Below are 17,876 nucleotides of genomic sequence, written 5' to 3'. Positions count from 1 at the left end.
CCAGCTATCCAGAGTCTGGTTGTAGATGTGGCGAGATGTCCAGAGTCTGGTTGTAGATGTGGCGAGATGTCCAGAGTCTGGTTGTAGATGTGGCCAGCTGTCCAGAGTTTGGTTGTAGATGTGGCCAGCTGTCCAGTCTGGTTGTGGATGTGGTGAGCTGTCCAGTCTGGTTGTGGATCTGGTGAGCTGTCCAGAGGCTAAGCCACTCTGGATCGAGACTGTGTCCATCTGGAAAGCCGTCATGGGATGGAACCGGGGTGGATGTGGCTAAGTGCCAGGGGTCTGGGTGACCTTCTCGTCTCTATGGATACCGCTCTGGTCTCCTGGCACCCGGGATGTTCGACCACCTGTTCGCCACCACATCTGTGCGTCTGAATAATCCCCTTCTCAGTCTGTTGTGTGTGTGTGAGAGGCTGTGACGTTCCATGGATCTCTGCTCACCCACCATATACATGTCTTATGTGTTTTTGATCCTGTGTGTGCGTGTGTGTGCGTGTGTGTGTGCACATGTACGAAAGCAGTATTTTTCTGGCAAGATTTGTGTCGCCATGCCAAAGGTCTGCAGGACCGAGGCTGACGTGATGCTTTATAAATAGGTATAGCTGCCACATCACTCTCTCACTCTATCAACATCTCTCTCTCTCGCTCTCTCTCACTCTCTCTCCCTCACCATCATTTCTGTTCCTTTCTCCTCTCTGGTTAATCTGCTCAGCCTGACAGGGCAAGGCCAGCCAGGGCCTGGGGTTAGGAGCCACAGGGACAGGGGAGAAATGTCAGGCCTCCTCCCCACCTCCGGAGGATACCACCAGAGGGACACTGCACGCAAATACCACAGCCCTGTGGACCCGGTCCAGCCGGCGCCAGCAGGGTCTCCAGGGGCTCAGCACGGCTCGCTTCCAAGCGACGGGACGCGTGTGCTTCCTGAGTGTGTCCTGCTAAGATGTGGCGTGTACATGGCAGTCACACCGGCATGTGTGTGTGATACTGTTCTGGAGGGGAAGTACACTGCTGAACCCTCAGTGCAACACCTCCATGCCAGGGACCCATCCGTCCCTGGGTGACCCACTGGGTCTACTCGGCCAGCAGCAACGGCCAACCAGCTACCAGATCATGCAGGGGCTAAAAAAAGACAGCGCTTATTCAATTCGGGAAGTTTGACCACCATGGAACCTTTTCCATCCTTTTCCCTGTGTGTTTAAAACTGAGTGTCTCAATCAATCAATCAATCAAATGTATTTATAAAGCTCTTTTTACAACAGCAGTTGTCACAAAGAGCTTTACAGAGACACCCGGCCTTAAACCCCAAGGAGCAAACAACAGTAGTGTTGGATTTCAGTGGCTAGGAAAAACTCCCTAAGAAGGCTGAATTTTAGGAAGAAACCTAGAGAGGACCCAGGCTCAGAGGGGTGACCAGTCCTCTTCTGGCTGTGCCGGGTGAGATATTAAGAGTCCAATTAGAATAATAAATACATTTCTCTGGGCTAAATCCAGAGTCTATTTGATTCTAGACTAGGTCAAATGTATGACCAGGTGGACAAGGACAGGGACAGCAACGGGCCCCCCCAAACCAGGTACTCCGCAGGTGTCTCCAAGGGCCTGGCCGGAAGTGTCTGGAATTTTGTACGTGCATCCGGGGATATTTCCATATATCACAAATGGAAGGTTATCTGGTAATGAAAACGTATGGGAGGGAAGTACGATGTACTCAGCTAGGAAAAAATAAATACCAACAGCCGAACTGAAGAAAAGCAGGATCCAAATCTCAAGAGACAAACAATATCGAAGTATGTCTTTTACATTTGAAATGCGTCGGCTCTCTGCCTATTGGAAAGGGGACATTAAATAGAAGTGTTCAGATGCTCAACTGGAAGTGATGGCTGCTGAGGGGGTTTAGTTAGCAGGCCTTTTTCTCATCAGCATAAATCCAGCCTGTTGGTGGACAGGGGTTTGCAGTAACAGAACCACACTGTCTTCCATAGGCAGGCCACACAGCTGACACAAACTAGAATAAACCTTCACATATTTTAAGAGTAAATTAAGACTATTCTACCTCTCACAGAGAATTAAAGCTGTACAAATGTAAATGCATTATTAAATAAAGCCACGGCTTAAAAAGCTGTCGTAAATTTAAGGAGAAGGTATGGAAATGTGATAATATAAATCTACCCTGCTTTGGTTAGACTTTTGTATTTCATGACAAAATATGTGGCCAGGGTAGAGCAGGCCTCAGCGAGAGGCTGGAGGGTTAGACCACAGCCTCAGCGAGAGGCTGGAGGGTTAGACCACAGCCCCCTCTGTCCAGACACCCACACAAAAAAGAAATCACCCTCTTAACACCTTCTGGTCAGAACTACACTCTCCAAGCATCAATGGAAAGACACCTTGTTGTGCAAATCCTCAGGGCCTCTGACACTGTAGACTGCATGTCTTCTGATGTGTGGCCATCAGGGCTTTAGTGTGCGTGTGTGTGTGTGTGTGTGTGTGCGTGTGTGTGTGTGTGTGTGTGTGTGTGTTAGTGGGGCAAAGGTAATATTTGTCTGATGCTAAGGCATTCGATTTCTAGGTAGCCTTTAGATTATAATAGTTCTAGTACACTAATACAGTGTTCTCCAGCTCGTTAACAGGCTTGTCTTCTAAAACACAGCACTTGAAACTTGACCCATGTGACTCAGATGTTGACACTTTATTGGACAGCAATGGAACATAGACACAGGCCCAGACCCCACCCCATCTTCCTGTCCTAGTTTCACCTTTCTACTTGGTTCTGGGAGCCGAAGCAGGGAAAAGAGAAAACAAAAAAACAAACCAAATTCAAAGGCAAAGAGAGGACGGGATTATTAGAGGTGGGTGGAGAGAGGTGGTGTGGGTGGGGGGTTGGGGGCATGCATTTTAAAAGTGGTTAAAATGCCAGGTGTTTCTGGGGCAATGATGAGGCTTGTGGCCTCGGTAGAACACTTACCAAAGGCTTCTGAAAATTATAAGGGAAAAAGAAAAGAAAAATACAGAAAGAAGGAAAACAGAACAATTCATTTTAGGGCTTGGTTTTATTTCAGGGAGAAACCACCTGAAATGACACTGGGACTTTTATTACCCAAGAAGCTGAATATTACATTATTCACACAAATAGGCAGTTATGAGGTTAGAACTGTGTAAATGTACCACTTCTTAACTGCTGTGTAGAACTGGCATTTTAACCAATATTAATGTTTAAATTACATATTTCATTATTTTGGTTTTATAACTTTTATTATAATTTTTTTAGCTTTTTTAAATAGCTAAATTTGGTGTTTATTGCTAAATGCCAGTGCACAAAATAAACAACTATACCTCTCAGGAACAAATAATTACCCAAATGATGAATCATAAATGCTTACAGAACTGGTATATACACTTTAACTAATATAATAGTGTTTGACCTCAGATCACATCACTTGTTATTTGGCTTAAATCGGTTTAGTTATTGTTACTGTTTACTGACGACAACTTTGTTGGGGGGTCTGCTGAAAGGCAAAGGGAGCTTTCTGAATTGTGTGTGATGTGTATTCAGATTGACACATCAGCATTTTGACAGACAGACATAACAGACATAACAGATACCACAGACGTAACAGATACCACAGACATAACAGACGGATACAGCGAGGCAATCCAACGTGCCAAAAGCAGACGCACAGAGAACAGTGGAGACACTGTGAAACAGAGAGACAGGTGAAAGACAAAAACGGGGGTAGACGGGTACAATATCCGACACCTCGGCAGGAGGAACTCTCTGAGTCTCACTTACGTACGACATCAGGCAAATACAGGAACATCTCAGAGAGTGTCAAGCTCAGTCGTGTTTTTGTTTGTTCATGTACTGCATAAATGTGGCCCAATGAGTCTGCCCTCAATTGTGAGAGCACAGGAAGTAGCTGACTGTGCACTGAAATGAGCTGAAGACCCTGGACGAAAAACTCAGCACTCGCCTCCATAGGAATGCCTTAAGGGGGGTCTGTTTTCCCCAGATAGGGCAGTCAAGAGCATTTTGCACACAGCACTCTACAAACCCCTGATACCCCCACAGGGAAACCCCATGTCCACTAACACCACGGTTCTGAACACTTAGATAGTTGTACAACATCATCTCAGTGAGCAATTCTATTTCTTGACGCCATGGGATTTCTCAGGGGGCCGGATGGTTCAAGTAGATAGATATATATATATATCTGCAATTCGCTAACTTACAAGCCCAAGGTCCTAGATGAGAGGAAGTTGTTGTTTTCATTTTCCAAATATTTAGGTGCCAAGGATCAGAGTTCAGCTATGCCTAGCCTGGCTTCAAACTGTATAAGAAATCACTGTTTCTATATGCAGACCACAAACAATTAGGGCCGGAACTCAGTTGCAAGAGCCTTTTATTTTACTGCAGTCCATCCTAATTTATATTAGGCAGCTGGCAATCAAATAGGACACATTGAATTTGTTCTGATAGTGACAAATCATCGACCCAAAATATCAACCCCCTGTTGCCTGAGGCCCTTTAGGGCCGGCGTTTAATTAGGTACATAATTAGACTTTGGTTTGCTCTGTTTCTCTATGAGGTTTAATCAATGGCTACGAGACAACATCTACTCGTACGTTAGAAGCCATATCTTGACTGTGATCTTTTTCTCTCAATGACACATGGGACACAGTGAATCCATTATGATGAACACTAACAATCCGAAATCGTCTTTTTAGTCACAGAGAATAATTTATAACCTTTCAGGGATAGTCATGCACACCCATCAACTGAAATTTGAGGTATACATTTTCCTTGTGGGCATGGAGGATCGGGGGCATTGAAATAGCAACCAGGCAGATGAAGGTACAGCTAAGCACCAGACTGTACTTCCAAAGGCTGAGCAGAGCCAACTGAACTGCGAGAACGCTTCACTTCCTCACCTGAGCGCAGCTGTTTGATTCGCCCGTTACTTGAGTTGGGGTCTATGGGAAGGAAGTCCTTGAACCAGGTGATTTCTGGGTCGGGGTTGCCGCTGGCAGCACACAGCATGGTGGCGGTACGGGTGCGCTCTACCACCTTGAGCTGGGGACCCATGTCTATGTTGGGGAATCCTGCCGGGAGGAGGTCCTCTGTAGAGGAGACAAGCAAAAAGGTGTTATTTACAATGCATTGTTAAATTCACTAGCTATATTGCTTCTGCATTAGCATCTCCTCATAGAACCTTAAAGAGCACCAGAGTTGAATCCAGGTACCTCTGCTAATATAGGGAAAGAAAATCTGCATGAAAGTGGTTTGAAAATAAACAGAAAGACAGACCCATTCTGAAAAAACAGTAGTGTACTGAGTTAGGGGTTAGGCGTTAGTTTGTTCGCGATCCTTTGTTACGATCCTTTGGTCGTACACACCAGCATGGCTGGAGACAATGACTTGGGTGGACAAATGCTGTCCCAGAAACATATGCCTCCAACTGGTTCCAAATGGATTGGTTCCATTCTGAGAATCAGGCTTTAAACATAAGGGCAACCTAACCAAAACCACTGGAGCTTTCAAAGAACATCCAAGTCTCTGCCGGTAAGCATCCAAACAAATCCAAACAAACAAGTTGTGGCTGTTATGTGGCACCAACCAATAATCAGATAAGTGCCTGATCCATCCCAACCGGCCCTTCCATTAGCAAACATTAGTTATGAACGCGGGCCAATGAGGGCACACATACAACGCTAGCAAAATTATAACGTAATTAACTAGTGCTTTGTTAGTCTTTTGTCTTGAACATAGTTATCTCAAAATCCAGGGCAAGGGATTACGTATTTTTTGCTCTTTTCTGGGAATCTTTCTAAATACATTTCTGGAAAACCAGGGAACTGTGGGAATGTTTATGTATCTTTGTTGCCTGATGTCTACTCAGGTAGCTGTGGGTGCTAAGATCCTGGGGCTTCCATCCAGTTGGCCTGCCTTTGGCCACCGAGCGAGCTTAGTAAGTAGAGAGCACCAAACACACAGCAAAGAACACATTTCCCATAGCGTCAGGGTACGGACAATGACCTGACACGAACTACATCAGACTTCATGCGGGCCAGCCAATGCCTGGAGGACTGAGGAAATATGGCCAGCCGGTTCAGAGTCAACGGAAAGGGTAGCACAAGCAGAGGTGTGCAGCCAGCCAGGGAGAATGAGAGAGAGAGAGAGACAGAACAGAACAGGTTAGACAGAAAGAGAGGGAAGAAAAGAGAGAAACACACACACAGAGAGAGAGAGAGAGAGAGAGAGAGAGAGAGAGAGAGAGAGAGAGAGAGAGAGAGAGAGGGGGCACGAATGAGAGGGCACGAGCCAGAGTCTCTAAAAGTATGGCCCCCTAATAGGCATCCAAGCATGGGGGCTGACACCAGCAGAATGGAATAAATATTTCAGCGTTTGGTTCAAAAGAATGAGAGGCATTTGTGCTGTTTTAGGCTCCATGCCGAATCCTCTCCATCGATTATTAACGAATGCTGATGTATAATCTCTTTGTACTGCGGTTCCCCCAGGGCTAGCAAGCTGCAGCCAGCATGTATCTCAGCCCACACTTAAAGATGGAACCGAGCAGCGAGTCTCTCTCTTTCTCTCTCACACCACTAGTCACACAGTGACATCAGTGTAGCGCTGTATGTTTTAGACGCGTTATGAGTTGTAGTAGTCCTTTGTCCCCTCCAGTTATACCGACAGAACAGACCTGCTTTTTCCTCACGGGGGGCAGCCGAGTCTGTAGCACATATCCGGGAGGCCCTGAGAGACACACAATGCTGTGCGTCCTTCCAAGCTTCACATCACATTAAGTTTGCGTCAACTGCCTGGAAGTGGGAGAGCAACTCCTCAAACCACATCCAGTAGCAAATGAAGCCGCAAGAAAATGCAATGAGTAATTTGATTTGAGCTTAATTAATTTGGGCGAACGACTGAGGGATCAGTGAAGAGATGCTGAGAGGAGCCTGGAGTAGCGTAGGGTGGTCGAACGAACGAGCAGTTGGAGAACAAGAAGTGCAGGGGTGGAAGAATCAAGGAGCAATTACACTATCATTATCCGCTGCTTCCCGATCGGAGACAGCAACCCAAAAAAAAAAACTCCTACTCCGAGTGAAAGCAATTAGCTAGCTAGGAATGGTGTCGGATTCAACCTCCCTGCAGCTTGGGAAGGACAGTTGATAGAACCTGCATGCACGAATAAACAAATCACTATATATATATATATATATACAGTGGATATAAAAAGTCTACACACCCCTGTTAAAATGCCAGGTTTTTGTGATGAAAAAGAATGAGACAAAGATTAATCATGTCATAACTTTTTCCACTTTTAATGTGACCTATAATGTGAAGAATTAAATAGAAAAACAAGCTGAAATCTTCGAGGGGGAACATTTTTAAATAAAAACCCTCCATAAGTTCAAAAGCAAGACTACAGCCAGACAACTCACTCTCACCTAGTCTTGGCAGCATATCATCCCATCCTCTGTGAGTTACACTGGCTTCCTATCTCCCAACGCATCAATTAAAATATCCTCCTGCTGACATATAAAGCCCTAAACAACATCGCCCTGCCTACCTCTCTGACCTTCTTCTTCCATATCAACCTACACGCTCACTTCCAGTACTTCAGGCCACCTCAAAATCCCCAAGTCCCAGCCCAAAGGCTTTGGTGACAGGACATTATCCAGGGTTGGTGACAGGACATTCTCCAGGGTTGGTGACAGGACATTCTCCAGGGTTGGTGACAGGACATTCTCCAGGGTTGGTGACAGGACATTCTCTACGGTTGGTGACAGGACATTCTCTAGGTTTGGTGACAGGACATTCTCCAGGGTTGGTGACAGGACATTCTCCAGGGTTGGTGACAGGACATTCTCCAGGGTTGGTGACAGGACATTCTCCAGGGTTGGTGACAGGACATTCTCTACGGTTGGTGACAGGACATTCTCTTGGTTTGGTGACAGGACATTCTCCAGGGTTGGTGACAGGACATTCTCCAGGGTTGGTGACAGGACATTCTCTTGGTTTGGTGACAGGACATTCTCCAGGGTTGGTGACAGGACATTCTCCAGGTTTGGTGACAGGACATTCTCTACGGTTGGTGACAGGACATTCTCTAGGTTTGGTGACAGGACATTCTCCAGGGTTGGTGACAGGACATTCTCTAGGGTTGGTGACAGGACATTCTCCAGGGTTGGTGACAGGACATTCTCCAGGTTTGGTGACAGGACATTCTCTAGGTTTGGTGGCAGGACATTCTCCAGGGTTGGTGACAGGACATTCTCCAGGGTTGGTGACAGGACATTCTCCCGGGTTGGTGACAGGACATTCTCTAGGTTTGGTGACAGGACATTCTCCAGGGTTGGTGACAGGGCATTCTCCAGGGTTGGTGACAGGACATTCTCCAGGGTTGGTGACAGGACATTCTCCAGGGTTGGTGACAGGACATTCTCCAGGGTTGGTGACAGGACATTCTCCCGGGTTGGTGACAGGACATTCTCTAGGTTTGGTGACAGGACATTCTCCAGGGTTGGTGACAGGACATTCTCTAGGTTTGGTGACAGGACATTCTGCAGGGTTGGTGACAGGGCATTCTTTAGGGCCATGCCCAATCCCACTCTCTCTGTTTTCTTTGTTTTTCCGCTGTATTTTTTGTTTGTTCCTGTTATATGTTCCATTTTCTGAAGCATCTTTGGGTCCTTGAGAAGCGCTATATAAATAAAATGCACAAAAGTGAGTACATCCCTCACATTTTTGTAAATATTTGAGTATTTACAAAAATAAATGACACTTTGCTACAAGGGAAAGTAGTGAGTGTACAGCTTGTAAATTTGCTGTCCCCTCAAAATAACACAACACACAGCCATTAATGTCTAAACCGCTGGCAACAAAAGTGAGTACACCCCTAAGTGAAAATATCCAATTTGGGCCAAAAGTGTCAATATTTTGTGGGGCCACCATCATTTTCCAACACAGCACTGCCCTCTTGGGCATGGAGTTCACAAGAGCTTCACAGGTTGCCACTGGAGTCCTCTTCCACTCCTCCATGACGACATCACGGAGCTGGTGGATGTTAGAGACCTTGCGCTCCTCCACCTTCCGTTTGAGGATGCCCCACAGATGCTCAATAGGGCTTAGGTCTGGAGACATGCTTGGCCAGTCCATCACCTTTACCGTCAGCTTCTATAGCAAGCCAATGGTCGTCTTGGAGGTGTGTTTGGGGTCATTATCATGTTGGAATACTGCCCTGCGGCCCAGTCTCTGGTTCAGTATGTCACAGTACATGTTGGCATTCATGGTTCCCTCAATGAACTGTAGCTCCCCAGTGCCGGCAGCACTCATTGCAGCCCCATGACACTCCCACCTCCATGCTTGACTGTAGGCAAGACATACTTCTCTTTGTACTCCTCACCTGGTTGCCACCACACACACTTGACACCATCAGAACCAAATACGTTTATCTTGGTCTTATCAGATCAAAGGACATGGTTCCAGTAATCCATGTCCTTAGTCTGCTTGTCTTCAGCAAACTGTTTGTGGGCTTTCATGTGCATCATCTTTAGAAGAGTCTTCCTTCTGGGACGACAGCCATGCAGACCAATTTGATGCAGTGTGTGGCGTATGGTCTGAGCACTGACAGGCTGACCACCCAGCAATACTGGTAGCACTCATACGTCTATTTCCCAAAGACAACCTCTGGATATGACGCTGAGCACGTGCACTCAACTTCTTTGGTCGACCATGGCGAGACCTGTTCTGAGTGGAACCTGTGCTGTTAAACCGCTGTATGGTCTTGGCCACCGTGCTGCAGCTCCGTTTTAGGGTCTTGGCAATCTCACTTTTGTGTACTCACTTTTGTTGCCAGCGGTTTAGACATTAATGGCTGAGTTTTTTGAGGGGACAGAAAATGTACACTGTTATACAAGCTGTACACTCACTACTTTACACTGTAGCAAAGTGTCATTTCTTCACTGTTGTTACATGAAAAGGTATACTCAAATATTTACATAAATGTGAGGGGTGTACTCACTTTTGTAAGATACTGTAAATATAGTTAAGGGTCAGCCAGCCTGTAAGATAAAAAGAGAGCAGGAGAGAGGGATGGTGAAAGTGGACAGAATATGAACAGGACTGCGAAAGAGGGAGAGAAAGGGCGAGAGAAAGACAGAGAAAGAAAGGAGAACCAAAGAGAGAGGGAGATGGTAAAATGAAAGAGAGAAGAAAAGAGGGACAAAAGGAGCGAGGGTGAAGGATGGCAGCCAATGGGTTGATTGTGCCCAGAGTTTCCTGAGGGCAGCCTTGGATGGCTGGTGATTATATTTGGGTACAATGCACTCTGGTGTTCTTCACAATGACAAATCTTCAGAGGAAATTGTGTTGGGCCTGCTGCGACCTGATCGGTCAGTCACAAAGCCTTGTTCCTTGTAGCCAGAAGGGCCTCCCTACACTGTCCACTCATTATGATGACACCAGGGCGTTCATCGTTCACGCTGTGACTGTGCTTATCCACGTTCCCCCCCGTCTGAGTCTGATCCACCATCCGGTTACGTCGTTTTTGTTTTCCGAGCTATGGCTAATGCACCGACCCTCACAAACATCCTTAATTGGGATTTCAAACTATCCATTTGACAAAACATGTCTCGAATCAGTCAGAGGATAGATTGGCTTTGGCATTGCAGGGGTGGGTGGGGGGGCTGAAAGCCCACTTATCTCAGCGTGTGAACCAGATGTCGCCCCCATATTTGTTGAGGGCTTTTGTTTCCTGATGCTTTCATAAAAAAAAATATATATATATATATATATATATTTCTAATGGCGGGTCCCATCAATGCTTGAAATTAGAGGTGCCGTGCAATTACGCGTTGGCGCTCTTTCAGAGGAATCAGCTTCTGGGCACAGCTCTGTTTGACTCGGCCCCACCAAAGAGCCCCCACGTCTGAACATGTTGCCATTATGTTGATGATGATGACGGCTTATATACAATATTAAGGCCATAGTGCAGCTGGCTAAAAACTCCGCCATCCAGCGCCATATCCATCTTCAGTGTTTGACCTTTCATTCTGAGTCATTTTATTTCCTTTTTTTTCACCCACTTTGGCTTTGCCTCTGGCTGGGATTCGTTATCTGTAATTGTCTTTAATTGCGCTGCGGTCTTTAATGTCATTACGCAAGCGACAGGTGCAAAGCCTTTAATCTGATCAGTTAGCTTAGAGGCCGTGTGATGACACTCAGTCCGCAGCATCCAGCCGTGGGCGCTGTCATTTCTCCTCTCGTCATTTCCCCTTGCACACTTGAGATCAGTCATTTTTACCCTCAAATGAATCCCGTTATTAACACTATTAAATAATTCCGCTTTTTTCTCTCTGGGACTTGTGGATCGTAAGAGTGGTCGTGTGTAAAACGCAACTTGATAGAGTGGTCACTGTAGAGAGGGAGGCACATCTTAGGTCAGGTGTGCCATGGAATGTTGTCACCCTTTTCTAATTGACGTCAAAGCTCTTTTTGACAGAGTACATCTTTAACCAAACGGTGAAACCTATTATGAATGCACCTCATCACCCATCGCTGCCAAGGACCACAGCAGATGCCATGCTTAACCTCTTTCCCCCACATCATATTACTCATATTATTATTTTCACTTACTGAAATTATTTAATTTAATCAGTGGCATAATCAGGTTAACTGATTAGCCCTGGCCACAGCTACCGATGGGGCTTTAGGAAGGACTGAATTAATATTATGCGGCAACTCTGAATGGAGGGAGAGAAATAGAGAGGAAAAGGGAGAGAGAGAGTGAACGGGGGGGGGGGGGGTTGAGAGACAGGAAGGTAGTGAAGAGAGAGATAGATGCCTCAGCATTACCATAGGCTTTGAACAAATAGACGTTTAACTAATCTGCTGCCCCAGCTGTTTGGACTCTGGAAATCTGGTCAGAATCATTTGCTGCCCTGCAAGTCCAGGCTGCTCAAATTCACATAATCGACAGGTCGGTTGGAAAGACACAGACAGGAAGAGAGTGTGAATGAGAGCGAAAAAGAGAGAATGTGCGACTGAAAGAGACGTGAGACAGTGTGACAGAAAAACAAGTGAATGAGAGAAGGAGAAAGATAGACAGGCAGGCAGATGCAGTCCGGAGTCATGAGGTGTAGGAAAACTAATCACGGCTTCTTAGCCTTCGTAGTGCTCACCTTCGAACTCCAATCTCAGACAGAAACTGGGTATTAAAAGGTGTGTTCCCAACCTCCCCCTCGCACACGGACAGCACTGTCACAGGTGTTGTGCTCCGAGAGACAACCAACACCTACTGGTATTCATCATGGTTACCAAAGGACCAAGGAGCAAAATATATATTTTGAAATCTCTAAACTGAGAAAAAAACGTTGGAACATTTTTCTCCTGATCGAGCACATTACAGAGGGTGACAGCTTATATCATTACCCTGGGGCCCTGGGATTCGAACTTACAACCTGAGGGAAAACTGCCCCCCCACTGGCCCTCTATTTCCTATGCCAAAAACCTCCAGCCTCCGACGGGAACTGATCCTGTTTAGTTTCAGACCCAGGCAATATCAGTGGGCTTCAAGGTGTAATGCAGCTGATGAAGAAGTTTAGCAACGTTACACAGCGTTACTTACTTACAGTGTTACATAGTTAAGCAGCGTTGTATTGTCATACAGTGTTACTTAGTTACACTGCATTACATGGTTACACAGCATTACATAGTTACACAGTCTTACATGGTTGCACAGCATTAGATAGTTGTATTGTCATACAGTGTTACTTAGTTACACATAGTTACATGGTTACACAGTGTTACACAGTTACATAGTCTTACATGGTTGCACAGCATTAGATAGTTACACAGTGTTACACAGTTACACAGCGTCATTGTTCAAACATTCCCCAGATTCAATCAATGGGAAACTAACATGACTACCAGGCTAATTTGAAGTGCACTGAACACACGGCCAGACAGCGATCAATGACAGCCAGCAGGCTAAATGTCGACGACTCGCCTCCTCGCTGGACCAGAGGTTGCCTCCTCCAGTGTAGTCTCTACCACGTATGTTCAGCAGCTGTTCAGGCGCTCTTTCCAAAGCGTCTGCATTTTGCGGCCGAGTTCAACACGGGGTAACGTCCTCTCCTTACTAATATAGGAGCCGGCTGGCAGGGAGAACTGGCTGGATCTACCACACACAGTGCAGAACACTGTCTGCACAGGTTTTCCTCCAAAGACAGAGGCACAGGCAAGACAGAGGTAATTGCCCGGGACTGCTCCAACCCATCTCCTGCCTAAGAGGAGAAACATTTTATTTGGTAAAATAAAAAATAAACTCAACTATGTTTATCTATTTCAGCCAGTAAAGAAGCAAAGTTACCCTAAGCGAGCAAGCTCGCCTGGGTTCCTGAGTTGCCCGGGGGTAGACAGGCCAACTCCAGGGGAGACAGGAGATGAGGCTGGGCTATTAGAGAAAGTGCCTATCCTGAGAGAGACAACGTCGACCAGTCAGGGCGCATTCGGCAGGGGGCACCTCATGGCTGGGGGCTTTTGGCCACTTGCACACCAGAATGATACAGTTTTGTCAATTACAGAACTTCGCCAATCATAATTCCAAATACACTGAGCTTGTATTTAAACAAGAAATGATTAAAAAGGAATAACACAAATACACAAAAGGAATTGTGCCAGTTCCTTCACCGTATGGAGCCACGTAGCCAGTGAGGTTGCGTGAGAAAACTTAAATCACCTGCAACAGAGGGGTATTTCCAGAGATTTCTTTAAGCCTGTTCCGCAGCTGGAGCTGAAACAACCTCAAGGTGAGCTTAGAGCATTTCGCAAAACTGTGTGTGGGACCAATAAAAGCTGATTTGATTTTGATTCGAGAGTAGCTAGGGGTTAAATGTGTAATGGCTGTACAAACTGACCAAACTCAAGGTCGACATTCTGGTAAAGCAGAGATGTGGCTATATTATATTACTATTTTTGCCCTGGAGTTATTGCTGGGTCTGTGATTAGACACATGCAGATGATACACGCCTTATATTATTCATTATAGAACATGCTGAACATACATACCGAACCGCTGCAGCTAAAATAAAAGGCAGCCTAAACAAGCCTATATCTAAACATACAATTATAGACGACTAAAATGAGAGACATTGTAATTATGAGGGAATGGTGGGAGGGGGACATTGCCCATATTGTACTCTAGGCCCCGGGGTCATTAGCTTGGCGCAGTTAACCCTCTAATGACCGAGTGGGAGGGAACAATTATGAAAATATGTTGTTGCGGTAAATGGGACAAATGGCTGCTGGTTTGGGTAATGGGTTAGTGCTGCTAATAGCTGTGTAGGCAACAGGCAAACAATGAAGGGGGTATTGTATGTGTGTGTGTGTGTGTGTGTGTGGGGGGGGGGGGACTCAGGAGGAGGGGACCCTGACAAGGGACAGTTGGAACAGTTGAATAAACGATTAACTTGAAAACAGGGAAAACATGAGAGGATATGCCCGGAATGACAATGGAGAAATCAAGGCCGTTGACAGGACACGGGAGGACAGGGCCAAAGAGTAAAACAGACAGGGTGGAGAAGGAGGATAGCCACATGGCTGCCTGTTCCTTTTTAAAGCATAGAAGTCAGGCAAAAATTTCTGAACAATTCCCAGCGAAAACGGTCGCAGTGGTTTCACCTTTCACTTAGTCAACAGTGCATATGCCAGGAACAACAATGAAATAACTTGGGCCCTGAGGCCCCAAAAACATACCCTCTCTCCGCTCCCAAACTGAAGTGACCCTGAATGACTTGTTTTGGGGCCATTTAGTTAAGAACAAAAAAAAAACAGTTTCTGAAGAACACTGAACACACAAACATTCAGCCTCCAGAGGCTCCCGTTCCGCCCATCTCCCGACACAGACGTGCGTTGGTTAGCGTGAAAAATAGAAGCGTTTCGGTGTAACGCTGACGAAGGGGACAGCAGGAGCTGAGAGGAGAAGGCAAACAGCGCGCGCCGGGAACAGATGTTCGGTTAGCGGCGTCCAGTGCTGATGGCGGGGGGAGCGGGCCTGAGCAACGGCGAGTGGCGTGCGGCGTTGCCCTTTAGGCAGAAGATAGCGAGGCTTCTTTAAATATTAACAGCTGCTCCTCCGGATCCAGTCAGGGTGAGGCAGCCCTCCAGAACAGACACTCTGTAATCAAGGAAAAGCTGTCCAGATAGCATCTTCTTTCCCTTCACTTTCCTTCGCTCCCTCTTCCCCCCTCTCTCCCTCTCTCTCTCCAACACACTCTGTCTCACTGGTGTCTTTCGTTTGATCTTTCACTCCACGTTCCATCCTGGCATGTCGTGTCTGAGACGGATGACATAGGTCATTTAATGGCAAAGCAGGTAGGACTGGCCAATACCTGTGGCTTGTTGTGCTGTAATGGAGATGTTATGTGAGCCCATATGCAGATTATTATGGAGAAATGGAAACCAGTCTCTTGCCCCCTCCTCACATTACGTGCAGGGGCTCTATAGCCGGGTTGGGAATGGAAGGCCTATCAGTTGTGCCAGAATGCAGGCACTTGGTGTGATATCTGTGTTGTACTGCTTCAGTCACCTGGGTTGTGGCCTCATTTTTATTTATGAAAATGGCAGCCCAGGCCGCCTCCCACAGCTCCTGTTTATTCATGAGCCGGGCATTCGGAGGAGCTGTCACGGAAACCACCCTTGTCAGCCCGCTTCCCTCTTGGTGTCAGAAACGGTTCGGTCTAACAGCACGTTGTCCATCACCATTGTCACTTCCTCGTATTGGCGGACAATACGAGGAAGATTCTCAGTATTAGAAAAGGTTTAGAACAAACTGCTGAGAAAGGGGTTTAGAAAACTTCACAGAATTGGTTGAGATAAAAGATAACAGAAGGTCTGATATTACAATTCCGTTCACACGTATTTCTTTGGAATGGTCTCGACTCAGTCCTGTAAAACCATCCCAAAGACACTGATCTGGACCGGTGAGTCGCAGCCGACACGCGCTTCATTTAGCCAAACATTTGAGAGAGTAAAAAAAGAACAGTTCCCCCCAATGTCTTGCCAAAGCCTTCTCTTTCTCTCTGTCTCTCTCTTTCATGCATAGGCAAGGTCGTCCTAGCTGAGTAGACAGAACCCCAAATTGATGGTGAAAGTTTGGAAGCTGAGCTAGACTCAGAAATTCAGCCACTTAGCCTCCCTCATCCCAGCTACCTTCCTCGCTGTGCTCTCCTATCCACCAATCACAGCTGATTATCGCTCTCCTATCCACCAATCACAGCTGATTACGGCTCTCCTATCCCCCAATCACAGCTGATTACCGCTCTCCAGGTTACCAGGATCGAAGAATCGGGAGGCAATAAACTCCTCTTCTCAGTGAATATATCCTCCAGACGGCACTTTCAGAGGGGGGGGGGGGGGGGGGGGGGGGGGGGGGTTGCAGAGTGTCGGTGGTTTACAGATTCAGACCAGCCACTCAGGGAGCATGAGAGGAGGCAGGATGGGGGTTGAGAGGGGAAAGATGGGCGGTTAAGAAGGACAGGATGGAGGTCTGAGAAGGAGAGGATGGGGGTCTGAGAAGGAGAGGATGGAGGTCTGAGAAGGACAGGATGGGGGTCTGAGAAGGAGAGGATGGGGGTCTGAGAAGGAGAGGATGGGGGTCTGAGAAGGAGAGGATGGGGATCTGAGAAGGAGAGGATTGGGAGAGAGGGGGGACCAGAGGCTGGGGGAGAGGGGGGAGGATGGGGGGTGATGGAGGAATTTTTTTCAGGAAGTGACAGCAGCCCAAAATGGAAACAACAAAACACAAAACACCAAGGATAACCTCATACACCAACACAACATTAAAACTAAAGAGAGTTTAGTCATACTGTCACCTGAATACAAGAAAATACATCTAATGCATGCAAACGACAAAATCTCTACCAATAATGATAAACACTGTCCCAGCACAAACAAGCGTAGGGAAACACTGTTTCCTATCTGGATAACATTTTCGGTAAAAAGCGTCATGTGTGCAGACACAGTCATGAGAGTCAGAGTAACACGCACTGTGCTGGACGTAACACTGTGCTGGACGTAACACTGTGCTGGAAGTACCAATGTGCTGGATGTAACACTGTGCTGGACGTAACACTGTGCTGGATGTAACACTGTGTTGGACGTAACACTGTGCTGGACGTAACACTGTGCTGGACGTACCAATGTGCTGGACGTAACACTGTGCTGGACGTAACACTGTGCTGGATGTAACACTGTGCTGGACGTAACACTGTGCTGGACGTAACACTGTGCTGGATGTAACACTGTGCTGGACGTAACACTGTGCTGGATGTAACACTGTGCTGGACGTAACAATGCTGAACAAACGCATTTCACAAGAGTGGAGCCACTGAGAGAGAGGGAGAGACGGAGACAGGTAGAGAGAGAGCGGGGGGAGAGAGGGGGAGAAGAGAGACAGGGAGAGAGAGGGAGGAAGGAGAGAGGGGAGGGGGGGAGTGAGGGCGAGGGGGAGAAAGGGAGGGGGAAAGAAAGAGAGGGACTGAGGGAAAGGGGGGAGGGTGTTGGGAATTGGCTTGTTTATAAGGGGCAAGACTTGGAGTTGTGGTGGGCAAATACAGCTGGGTGGGTGTTGACTGTAGACTTAATCAAATGAGGTTGGCAGAGGCTGCTGGCATTGAGAAGACCTGTCTTTCTCATTCCTTTTCTTCCTTTGTCTCTCATTCTCTTGGTCTTCTCTCTACCTGCCTCTATCTGCCTCTATCTGCCTCACAGATCTCTTCCTCAGTTATACTTCTTTATTTTCCCCTTTTTCTCTCGATCCCATTGCTTGGTGTCTTTCTCTGTTAACGTTAGCTGGTTTCTCTGTTGTCATTAGCTGGTT

The 17,876-nt window shown here is 46.7% G+C and overlaps 1 protein-coding gene across 23 annotated transcripts in view; it reads right to left on the bottom strand.

Moving 5' to 3' along the window:
• The window catches only part of ptprsa (protein tyrosine phosphatase receptor type Sa), a 237,838-nt gene that overhangs the window by 96,540 nt on the left and 123,422 nt on the right, over positions 1 to 17,876 (bottom strand). For 17 of the 23 annotated variants that reach the window (XM_034293796.1, XM_029121676.2, XM_029121677.2 and 14 more), the window contains 2 exons: positions 4,924 to 5,112; positions 2,960 to 2,968 (listed from right to left, as the gene is read on the bottom strand). In XM_034293796.1, coding sequence (XP_034149687.1) covers positions 2,960 to 2,968; positions 4,924 to 5,112 — 198 coding nt within the window. The remainder of the gene's footprint in view (positions 1 to 2,959; positions 2,969 to 4,923; positions 5,113 to 17,876) is intronic. The other 6 variants (XM_029121684.2, XM_029121686.2, XM_029121690.2 and 3 more) reach the window with 1 other exon arrangement.

This window comes from Esox lucius, chromosome 8 (genome assembly GCF_011004845.1).
Source record: "Esox lucius isolate fEsoLuc1 chromosome 8, fEsoLuc1.pri, whole genome shotgun sequence".
Taxonomy (NCBI): domain Eukaryota; kingdom Metazoa; phylum Chordata; class Actinopteri; order Esociformes; family Esocidae; genus Esox; species Esox lucius.
This window is presented reverse-complemented; position numbering and strand designations above follow the sequence as displayed.